The following is a 12,681-nucleotide window of genomic DNA, read 5'->3' as shown; positions in this document are numbered from 1 at the left end:
GATGCAGATTTTCCATGGAACAGCATATACTTATTTTGGACCCTGCGGCTGTACGCGTTCATTTGATATGCATCATAAAACCGGCAAGCAGCCCTTTGTCAGGAACTTAGCAGTTGCCAAACATGAAACATGGAAAAACTGTGGGAACTGGTTCCACTTTTTCAATTTACAGCTTAGCTCTCTCTTTTGAGTTAGTCTTCTGGTGGTTCTGTATGAGTTTTGAGGAGCAAAGGCAGCAGTCACTAACTACTTTTTAAACATGAATTGAGATACCTTCTGGAGTAGTCTCTGAGAGCACATCTGAACTTCTTGACACGCTTTATAAATCTTCCATCAAAAGTGACTCTAATGTATTTCACATATACAGAATAAAACATCATTGCTTTTTATTACATTAAATCAGAACCTTTGATAACATTCAAATAAATTTTTTATACAAATCTTAATAATATGCTCTCAACAAAAAAGATTTGCCAGAAGACATATTTTAAATGGAACACAGCAATTTAAAAGCTTAAATAATCACTCCTAGAATAATATCCATGTCTTCCATTTTCCCATTTAGAAAAAAAAATAACATCAGTTATAGACATGATCTTAGTCATTTCCTCCATCATTTTAAGCTTATATCGGGTAATATCTTATTAACCTTTGTTTTCTCACTGCTGGTACCTGAAGGTAGTACAATTATTTTCTCTGGAAAATGTTCAACAGTTCAGCACTTTTATTAGGTCACATTTTCACCAGTCTTTCCACAAGTAGTTTTCATGTAGTGAAGTTTTGCTAATCATCATAAGAGGGATTTTGTTCAGCAAATAAAGGGCAAATGTCAATATATCCCAAAATATGAATATTATTATCTAAAATGAATGTGCTTTTGTGTACCTGTTTTGCTTTAAGCTCTATCAAAAGATAGATTGACTTGAGCATTTACTTGCATGGCAATTTGGAAAATTCCAGCCTTGCAGGAGCTAACCTCCTTACTTGTCCTTTCCAACAAACACTGTCAAAGAGGCAAAGTGAAAGGAGCTCAAGTGTAAAAAATTTCTGTAACCTTCATCTCACATGTGGTATTAAAGGTGAAACCAAGTTGCTCACTGGGTTTATAATTTACATCAAAAATTATTTAGGGATTGAAGTTGTGGCTCAGGGGTAGAGCACATGTGAGGCACTGGGTTCGATCCTCAGCACCACATAAATCCATCAATCAATCAATAAAAGTTACTTAAAAAAATCATTTAGGAGGAGGACAATGCTTACCAATTCCAGCTTCTCCAACAATCCAGGAGAGGCGAATGAAGAGCATGACTCCCCAGATATTCAGCATGCATCTTACCTGTGAGTAAAAAAGGGACATTGAAGAGACATGAGAAGCAAATATGGGGCAAAATTCAGTCATGTTTGTAATTCTAGTGTTCAGGCCTTGCTGACAATTAATCATAGAGTGATTAAGTGACACTAGATCATAGAGTGGATGGTTTTCATTTGTAAACACAGGAGCTTTCTCACCAGCACACCTTTCACCCATCCAAACTTCACGACACCAGTTGTATCTTCTTCCTCCTTGTTTTCTGCTTGTTCATCTCCAGGCATCCCATCGCCATTAGCAACCCTGTCAACTGAACCTGGGGCCACTGTCACATTCTGCATTTTTACAGAGAGTAAAAATATCGAAGTCAACAAACAAATGATTCCATAAAGCTTTCAAAGGCAAATCAAAACAATTCACACGAAACTTTAGACAAGACAAAACCAAAAACATTCTGGTCATTTTAGCAAAATAGCTCACCCTGTAGCTCACTCTCACCTCCCCCTGCCCAGCTGATGTGTTCCTTTAGTCAGTGACTTTTAGGCTAAACCTACAGGGGTGGTGAATGGAAGGAACCTAGATGGTCCTCCCACTAATGAGATTATGTCCTTAAATATGATAAGTTAAAACAAAAAAAGGAACAAAGAGAAGAGATGAAAGGAAGGAAGCCTAGTAAGACTAAACTAGCATCTTTGGGGCAGCTTGTTGGAAGGACCAGAAAAATAACTTTCCTCAGTACTGCAGAGTATCTGGAATTCTTTCCCCATGCTCCATTTTAATCACCCAAGATAATGACAATAAAGACAATAAAACTCAGAAGGTCTTTAAGAGGATTCAGTGGAAAAAACAAAACAAAAAAGCCACATGCAAGACTAGTTTCTTACAGGTTTGATGTGTCTGATAATTGTTGAGTATACTAGCTTTGTGTAGAGGGTAAAAGGTCTCATGACCAACTAACTACCAGAAAGATTTGCTAAGAATAAAAACTAAGTAGTATAAAATAATGATTAAAACCTTTATGCATTTTTTTCTATGACCTAATTTGAGAAAGAAAAAAAAACACAACTTCCTTTCTAGAGTGATAACCTCTGAGTTCAATGGGGAGAAAATATCTGTTTCAAGTTAAAAAAAACAAAAAGCTCTCTATCTCCAATAGCTCTTCTAGATATGACTTTGAATAATTTCAGATGCTTCTAGTTAATTTAGTCTATCTAGCACCTGCTTGGCTCTTTACTCAGTAAACTACATCTCACTGAGCTTCCCCAAAGCAACTTTTCCAGTACCAGTTTTGAAATCACTGAAGAAGCCCCTTTGATCCAGGACTGAATTATCATTATTATGGGATAATTTTATTTTAGTTTAGTTATATAAATTGTTGTTTTTTTTCTTTTTGGGAGAGAAGCGGGTGTTGTTTCTATTTTTTTTTTTTTTTTTTGGAACTAAGTATTGAACCTGAGGGTTCTGTATCCCTGAGCTACATCCTCATCCTTTTTTTATTTTATTTTGAGACAGGGTCTCACTTAGTTGCCCAAGCTAGCCTTGAACTTCCCATCCTCCTGCCTCAGCCTCCTGAGTTGCTAGGGTTACAGGGGTGTGCCACCATACCAGGCTCTAAATTGGCTTAAGCCTAGGATGCTATGTTCTGATGTCATTAAGAAAACTTGATGGAACTATTTTTTCCTTCTAAAATGAGACTGGTGTATAGTAAACATTTAGTTTTTATTATAAAAACTTTGTTTTGGAATAATTAACTTTCTGGCCTTGCGTACTCAAGGGCTCTTGGATCTTTGGGCTTTTGCATGCCATTAGTCTGACTATTGTAAACTGACTCTAATTTGGGCTATTTAATTCCAGGAAATTTGACTTCTTATCTTCCAGCATGTTCTCTCCTTCATTGTGTAAATACAAATGCATACCTAACTTTCTTCCCCATAAGACTTTATTCATAATACTAGTGTGACATTTAGATAACTAATAAAATATAATGTGATAGGAGTCACTCTGTGACAACTGACTCAGAGAAGGACAGTAGTGTGCATTGCTCTTCAACATCAATAAAGGGTTTATCATACAAAGGCCCTAATAAATGATGTTGAATCTGTAAAGTGGATCTAAATTCCCTGATCTCTACCACTTGGGATCAGATGTCTTAGTTTCTTATCCATTCTAATCTCCTATTTCTTTTTCTTTTTCTTCCTTATAAGTCCATTTCCTCTGTGCAGGCCACATTTAAAAAGAGAGAGGAAGAAAAATAAATCTCAAGTCAGCTCATCTTATTATTTTCTGACAGTAGTGGGGAAAAAATTTAACAATAGAGGAAATTAAAATTAACAGTTAAACCAGGTGTGGTAGCTCATGCCAGTAATCCCAGATACTCCAGAGGCTGAGGTAGGAGGAGCTCAAATTCTGGGATGACCCCAGCAATTTAGTGAGGCCCTGAGCAACTTAGCAGGGCCCTGTCTCAAAATAAAAAATAAAAAGGGTTGGAGATGTAGCTCAGTGGTAAGATGTTCAATTTCTAGTATCAAACACAAACAAACAAAAATCTCACAAAACAAGCAGCACAAAGAAAACTTAGTTTTGAATTACTGATGTAATATCTTAAGCATCTTCAATTCCTATTTGCATAGATAATGAAAAACCAATATATTCAGACCAATGTAAAATAGAGATAAATAACATTCAAAGAAATTGAGGCCAATCTCACAGGGCAGAAACTGGTGGTCTATACCAGCTACAAATGCAAGTTATGTATGTAATTCAAAATTTTCTAGTAATTACTTTTATCTATTTATTCATTCATTTATATTTGGAGCCAGGAATTGAACCTAGCACCTAGTACATGTTAAGCAAGAGCTCTACCACTGAGCTATACTCCCAGCCCCTATAGCTATGTTTTAAAGAGTTTAAAAAATCTAAAGATGTATTTAATTCTTAAATACAATATGAAAATCACATTTTATATTTCTAGCATTTGCTATGTAAATATATTTTAATAGTAGTAGCACCTTACCTTGTGGAAAGGAACTGAATCATTGTTTTAATACAATATTTTATTTAATGGAATATAAAGTATTATTTAAACATATAATCAGCATAAGAAAATATTCATAAGATATTTTATGTATTCTTTTTATAGTAAGTCTTTGAATATGGGGTATATTTTCCATGACAACACATTTTGGCTTGCATTACTGACATTTCTGTTGTTCACTAGTCACAAGTAGTTAATGGCTACCATATTGGACAACAAAGATCTATACAATGCAGTCAATTTTGGATGAAACATTTGATGTTATTTTCAATTTAATACAAACTCTATTTTTTTCTTAACAAATTCTATAGATGCAGCAGCTACATGGGTCAAACGTAACTCTCTTTATAACTGAAATTTATAATCATTAAAGGCAGGAAATTTAGGAATGTGTTAAAATATCCATGAATGTTGAAGACATTATTTGGTTAGGGGATTAATTTATTTCACTTAATTTAAAAACAATTTCCAAAAAAATTATCAGTGTTCTAGCGAATCAAGTGTCTCGTGACCAGATCATCAGCAGATATTCATTCAGGAAGAAGGTGACTTTCTTTGCCTGGATTAATTGGAGACCCCATGAGACATAGTCTCAGTCACTTGTTTTTTAAAGGCAGTCTTGGGACTAGAACCATATTTTCTGACTAAAACTGAACTTGAGGATTTGGTCCAAGAAATTGCTCTGCTCTCTGATGAATACCAAAAGCGACTGTGACCCTTAGGTCTGGATCAATGAGAATACCAATGACTGAAAAAAATACAAAGTCAGCTTCAGGATGAATAGGATATTTAACATTTCCCTTAAATGAACATTTCTTCTTGATGGATGCCCTTCCTGGTCACAGTTTAGTTAACAGTTTTTTAATTTATCTTTAGAACGTCACAATATGATGTAAAACGAATTTTCTATGAGGGCATGACAGAAAAACCAGCACATGTGGAAGTCAGTAAAGCAATCATTTTCTAAATTATTCAAAAATAGAGCCAATGTAGGGTTTCTAGTCTCCTTTAGGTAAATATTGTAACCTGCTGAAGTTTCAAAGTTTTAAATACATTTATATTATGTATACTATTGGGGGCGATGGAGGGGGGGACCTGAATGCATACTTTTTCCCCCACTAGTAAGGTTTGATAGTATAAATACAAGCACAGATGCCATTTTCATTGCTTACTCTACTGTTGGAGCTGAAAAATCCTACATCTTATAAACTAGGAAACTTGGAATCTAGCTTTGACAGTGCAATTAATTTAGGGCGTGTCTTCCAGTAAGTTGCTTAGCTTTTCTTGGAAGCTGCCAATGAGAATAAATCCAATGGGTTTTCTGAAAATCTTATCTGGAAATAATTTACTCTAAGGCAAAATCATTCCTCTATGTCTGCCACCTTTCTGTTCTAACATGGCAAAGCTAAACTTCGTCTCACTCTTTAATAAACGCCTCCTTGATAAACTCAAAGCATCATCAAAATACTGTACCTGACTTTGGGCTGAGGGTTTGTGGGGCCTTGATGGCTATGAACTATGCCCAGTGGCTCATAGACTCCTGGCTGGTATATATTCTTTTTTTTTTTTTTTTTGAATTTTTTTAATATTTATTTTTTAGTTTTCGGCCGACACAACATCTTTGTTGGTATGTGGTGCTGAGGATCGAACCCGGGCCGCACGCATGCCAGGCGAGCGCGCTACCACTTGAGCCACATCCCCAGCCCCTGGTATATATTCTTGAAATCAAAGTCTCAGAGATCAAAAGTTTTATGATTGCACCCTGAAACCAGTTTTTTTCCTTTATACTTTGAATTAATTTGTTTGTTCACACTCCATTAGCATAAATGATGACCCATAACCTTTTGTAAATGCATTTTAAATTATATAGCTTTAGGGAAGGATTATTTATTTACTGAGAGTTTTACAGGTAAGGTTTTTTTGTTTTCCCCTAAAGCACTAAATACACCTTTAAAAAAGAAAGAGTGTTTGATAAAAGATTTTTCCTCTTCCAATATCAATAAACTGGTGAGGCTTCAATCACATGCAGTTTAAGGGACAGATCACTAATGAATTCTTCCAGATAATGACAGATTATTTTATTTAATATATAATGTGTGTCTTCAGTTTCTCTAAAAATGTCTTTGTACATATCATCAAAACAGAGGAAATTAAATATATTTATTCTTTAAATTCCAATTAGGGAAGTTTGCTACTTATACATGCTCTCCAGCTTTGAGCTTTAATCTCAAGGTGATAGAATTCTCATAAATATTTAGTCCTAGATGATCCCCCATTGTTTTAAATTTTCTTTTATTATTTAAGCATATGAAGAAGTATAGAGAATAATATAATAAATCTCATGTACATATTACTCAGCTTCAATAATTATCAACATATGATGAATCTATCCCTTCTAAATCCCTCACTCCCCTGCCACAGGATTATTTTAAAACCAATCCAAGTAAGAACCAGAGTCCTAAGGTTCATCTCAGAATTAAAAAAAAAAGTATGGTTCTAACTATATTTCATATCTTATTGAGCAATATTATTATGATTATACATTTTTTACTCATTTGTGATAAAGGAGTGTATTTTAAATGGTGAAAATGATAGCGTTTCTTTTTCTTGTTTTAAGGTACTATAAACTATGCCTCTAAATCACCACCAAGAGTCACAATTTATAATCATAGCATTTTTGCTGTATCTGAAAACATATTTCATACATAAACTGACTTGTTTTTGATAACTTAAGCAGAAAGTTGACTATATGCAATAAACTGGCATATGAAAAAGAAAATTGAACGTTTTAAAAATATTTTCCAAGTATACTTTTAAGAGAACTCTCACTCTACCCATTATTTATTACTAAACTATGTATAAATAATGGGAAATTAATCATTTTTTTTCACAGATTATTTTAATAGCAAGAGCTCCCAGGAAACTGGCCTTGGGTACTTAGAAACTCTAATAAGTATCAGAAGGAACTCTTTTTTACAGAGTTGCACTCCAGCAAATATTTTAGGAGTGGCCTCTGATCATCACTGCCCTTTAAGGCATCAATTTTAATGACTATTTTCTTCGACTATTGTTAGTTTAGTGATTATTTTTAATTTTGGATATCCCCAATTTGAATGCTGAAGTTCCAAATTTGAATTTGAAAACACTTTTAGAAAAGATTATTCTCTAGAGAAAACATTTGTACATTGTTATTTGTCTAAGTATTTAATACACTGATTTATGTGGTTTAATATTTGGCTTGATTACCTGTCCTTTATTTTTAGCCATAACAATGTCATTTGACTTATATGATAAAATTCCAGAGAATATAGGTCAAATCTCTTCAACTCACTTTACGTAGCAGCTCTTGTAAATAAATGACTAATAAATGCTTTTGATGATGACAATGAAAATGATTGAGACCTGTAATTAATTCAGTAGAAGTAATATATCTGTCGGTACCAGCTAGAAACAAGGAATGAATTAAGACTTGGTCAGCTCCTCGTGACTGATGTAAGATTTTTTTCATTGTGCCTGAGTCCCATCATTCTATGTGGCAGTTGAATTAGCCAAAGCAATGTGCCACTGGAGAGCAGACTGACCCTGGAGAGCGGTGATATAGAGCATGGACTCTGGAGTCAAGACATCATGGGTTCTACTTGCAGCCATGTGACCTCAGCTTCTTGACCTTGGAAGCTTACTGATCTAAATCTTTGTTTACTTTTCTAAAAGACCATAGCATTAGATAAAACTTTTCAACTTCCATAAAATGGCAACAATAATAGTATCTATTTTGAGGGATCGGTATAAACATTGAAATAATTTTTCAAGTGTGAGCATGGTGTCTAACACATAGAGAACTCTCAGTTAAATGTTGGTTATTATTACACTATAGTTAATCTTAATACTTTTATTACAAATTATTTTTAATTGCAAACAGACTGATGCCCCAAATGTGAAGCCATTCCATTGGTTTTCATTTGGCACAGTTTGTATACAGTTGGCTTCCTTAAGAATAACCTTTCATTCTAATTTTTATAATATTATAGTATTCTATACTTTCCATAATTGATTTCAATGACATTAGAACACATGGCTTTGATAGGAGGGCTAAATAGTTTTGCTGAATCCTTTATAATTATATTTTACTGAAAAACTAACAGAAATGGTGATTAGTTAGGCTAAAAAGAAGTTTCATTTCAGTTAGCCCTATAGTTAGGGATTGTTTATGAAAACGTGCCCACAAGAATGAGGCTGGATATTGAAAACAAAATTCTCTTTACAAAGCAAAAATACTAGAGTAAACCTTGCCAGATGCCAAATAATCATTATATATGTTTTGATACGGAAAGATCTCCAAAGTATATTGCTTGGTGAAAACAGCAGAGTACAGAACGAGTAAAATAGGTCCCCATGCATGTTTGAAAAAAGAATACAGACAGAAAGTTAGTTAGAAATACAAATATTTATTGACTTCCTGCCCATTGTGTTGGTGTGCTAGACTTTATATGCTTATAAGCTAATATTCATAAGCATTTTCAAGATAAGTACAAGTTATGTAGCTTGTACAATATTGCAGAACAAGTAATGGACAGGTCTTTTTCTCTGCTTTTAACTAGAGTTTTCAGAAATCTATAATTCATAGCTACCAATATAGACATTTTACCCTTTACTACATAGAAAATTTAAAGGATTTTTTTCAACTATGATCTCAAATCATTGAGACTACAAATTCTGTCAATATCTATCACAACTGGAGTTTCATTTAAGGCAGATACTTAGAATAATGTCTTTCACAACTGTTTGTAATTTTACCTATTAGGACAACTTTTGTCACATAATTTTCTTTCTAACATGGATTCTTTTTTTTTGTACCAGGGATTGAACCCAGGAGCGTTTAACCACTGAGACACGTCCCCAGCCCTTTTTCATATTTTATTTAGAGACAGTTTAGCACTTTGCTAAGTTGCTGAAGCTGGCTTTGAACTCACAAATCTCCTGCCTCAGCCTCCTGAACCACTAGGATTACAGGCATGCACCATCACGCCTGGCCTGACTTGTAAATTTTAACCAGGATTTGCACAAAATCTAACTGGTTTCCTGACTAAATATGTTACACCTTTCAGTATGGATGTAGCATTGCTGTATGGCTTTGGAAAACATTATAATCATGAATACAAAAAATATTGCCTAACATATACTATGCTAGTTGCTTTCCATTTTTAAATAATTAAATACTATTGTTTATATTTTTGCATACAAAATCTGTAAAGTGAGTATTATAGAATGAATATATTATTGAATAAACATTACATAATATGTTCATTCTATAAATCACTTATTCTTGTGATTTGAGGAATTACCATAAAAAGTATCAAGGAAGTGGCATCATAGATAAAATATATTGTAGGTCTTCTTCTCTTTTTTGAGGGAGAGAAAACAGGGAGTAGGTGGTCAATTTTATTAACAGGAAAGAAGAGAAGAACCTGAATAAGACGCAGACTGAGGGGAGGGAGGATAGTAGAGGATAGGAAAGGTAGCAGAATACAACAGTTACTATTGTGGCATTATGTAAAAATGTGGATGTGTAACGATGTGATTCTGCAATCTTTGTAATGTTTTGAATAACCAATAATCAAAAAAAAAAAAAAAAAAGACCCAGACTGCTTTGTCTGCCATGGATGGAGAGCACAAAGCAGCAAGTGTGGAGAAGCAGACTGGTCCATAGAACTTCAGTGACACTAGAATGTCCTGGCTGCAGGAATGTGCCTGCTGAAGATTCTGTGTTTGCATTTAAATTTTACTCCATACTTGACTATGTGGATACTTCTACATGATTTAATCAAGTTGAGATTCCCTCAAGAGAGGGTGAAGTTCATCAAAAAGTATTTTTTTTACTAATTCAAAATGAACATTCGGGGCATCAAGCTTAAAACTAATTTATAATATCCCAAATCTGTCAAATGCAGCTGTAATTCTCCTACTGTGTGATCATTTAGATGTTTTGCTAAGAAAATAGTCCTTCGGAGCTTTTCTCTCTTTATTTAAAGTTTTACATAAGCTATGGCTTAGAGATTATAAATAAGCTATTTTTCTGTCTCTGGAATGTCAGTCCTAAGAAAAATGTGAGTTTACTCCATTTCCTTTCTCATGGGGGTTAATATCTTATTTTCTTTTGTTGTAAATAAGGAAATGGATAGATGAGAATATTTAAATTCTGGTACCAACTTTAACGAAAGAGGCAGCTTTAAAAATTATGTGTATTATAGTAGAGTATGGTAAGATAGAACTTCAGGGTTTTTTTTTTTTTTTTAGATGGGGGGGGGTTTGGTTCATTTTGCTGCTTCCTATAAATTGAAATCTCTTGCCCTAGATTCCTCTTTCAGCCCTCTCTGCATCTTGGAAACTCTTTGTGTCTTCTTTGTATGGGGCGAGGATGAGGGAGCAGAGTTAAGAACATGAGCTCCTCCTCAGGAAGTAGTAGGTCCCAAAGTTGGGTATCTAAGCAGCTCAGGGAGATGTGTATTCCTGTGGAAAGAAGGACAAGCAGAAACTAAAAGGAGATCTTCTCCTTTATTAACATTTTTCCTGACAGCAGTATTCCTAGAATCTCTCGATTGGTATTGGCTAATCATTTAATTAAAAGAATTTTTGAGGACTAGGGCTGTGGCTCAGTGGTAGAGCACTTGCCTAGTATGTGTGAGGCACTGAGTTTGATTCTCAGCACCACATATAAATAAATAAAATAAAGTCCATTGATGACAAAAAAAATTTTTTTAAAGAATTTTTGAATGGATGGGATGAATATAAGAGAAATTGTTCCAGCTGTTCTTTTTTTCTTCTCAAAACTTGAGCAAGAGTAAACTACATTCAATGTCAATTGAATATGTGAATCTAATTATAATAATTATAGAAAATTAAGTCCCATAAAGAATGGTAGTCATTGCAAACTGTGTAATAGAGCAGCAGGAGGGTAAAGTCCATCTATATATCTTAGAGCAAGTTATAAAAGAGGAAATATACTAAGCTTCCAAATGATGTGCTACAGGGTTAGAAACAGTGCTGCTTCATACTTCTAGCAGATTTGGGAGCCCTGGATACATTTCTGAAATAATGAAAAGTTTATTCGCTTCTGCTGCCTCTGTACTTAAATTGAATTCAGTTACTTTTATATGTGTAGGTGCATTCGGGAGCCTCAGGCAAAGTTTTGAAGAGGAAGGGATAAATGCTGAATCATAAATTTCTGCTATTTCTTTAAAGAATAAAAAAAAATAACCCATGCCCACTGGAGGCTGGTACCCCTTAATGAAAATATAGCAACCATAGTAATTTTTTTAAAAAAACAATTGGTTTGGATGAATTAGTTCTGAGGTGGAAGCAGTTTAGTATTCAGTTCGACATGTTTAACTAAGTGTGAACTGAATATCTATAATTGTAAACAAGATGTGACTTACTGCCTAACTTTCAGAGTTCATTCTTTAGCTCTCTATCCCAAGTCAGCAAACATTTGTGAAGCACTCTTTGTGCATTTGCTGGTTATGGGGAACTAGGGACAGTGTGTAAGTAAGATAGATGGTCTGGAACAGACCTCTACGTTTGATTCTTTCACATTGCAGAGTATTATTAAAGAGAAGGAAATGACCTGGAGGCATGAATAGGGAGGACACTTACCTATAGTTTCAAGCTTACCTTTGCCAGTTGCTCGTGAATCTCAAGCAGGCTGGGTCGGTTGACCTTGGGCCCACTGACGCTGCCAGTGTTGCGGTAGTATTCTATCTTGGGAACAGCATCCATGGTGTTATGGCCAAAGGTTTGCAAGTAGTATGTGTTTGTGTGAGAATCGTAGACATGAAAACTGGCATCTGTCTTAGCAGTTTCTCCATTTTGGAGGAAATTGTCATAACACTCCTGATTCCCAGGCCTAAAGCTGATTCTCAATCTGTTCTGGGCTTCATCCCCAAAAGAGGTTTCTTCATAATGTGGCGGGTCCCTGTTGTCATTCACAGTTGCAGTGTTTTCATGGTTCTCATTTATGACATTGACTTGAAAGCGATTGGTATTACTGGGCACTGAATCCAGAAATACATTGGAAGAGTTGTTCAATGACATCTTCCAAAATGGATTTCTTGGACTAAGCTATCTACAAAAAAGAAAAAAGAAAGAAACTATAAATTTCTGCCTCAAAACAAACTCTAATGTGGTTACATTAGGTAGCTGTTGGCTTTTGTTCTAGATGAACTCAATAAATAGATTCTTGATATATTGTCTCCTAAATAATCTTCAGAATGTTCTTCAAAGCTGTCATTGAAAAAGAAAATTAAACTTGTTTCAAAGAATACAAATATATTGGAGTAGGGTT

The 12,681-nt window shown here is 34.5% G+C and overlaps 1 protein-coding gene across 3 annotated transcripts in view; it reads right to left on the bottom strand.

Annotated features, from left to right (window-relative positions):
* Nucleotides 1-12,431, bottom strand: part of Slc12a1 (solute carrier family 12 member 1) — an 82,531-nt gene extending 70,100 nt beyond the window's left edge. For all 3 annotated transcript variants that reach the window (XM_077799616.1, XM_026391180.2, XM_026391181.2), the window contains exons 1-3: nt 12,012-12,431; nt 1,510-1,644; nt 1,261-1,336 (exon numbers count right to left, since the gene is read on the bottom strand). In XM_077799616.1, coding sequence (XP_077655742.1) covers nt 1,261-1,336; nt 1,510-1,644; nt 12,012-12,431 — 631 coding nt within the window. The remainder of the gene's footprint in view (nt 1-1,260; nt 1,337-1,509; nt 1,645-12,011) is intronic.
* Between the last annotated feature and the right edge of the window lie 250 nt (nt 12,432-12,681).

Source organism: Urocitellus parryii, chromosome 6 (assembly GCF_045843805.1).
Source record: "Urocitellus parryii isolate mUroPar1 chromosome 6, mUroPar1.hap1, whole genome shotgun sequence".
NCBI lineage: Eukaryota > Metazoa > Chordata > Mammalia > Rodentia > Sciuridae > Urocitellus > Urocitellus parryii.
The sequence above is the reverse complement of the archived record's forward strand: the minus strand, read 5'-3'. Positions and strand labels throughout refer to the sequence as shown.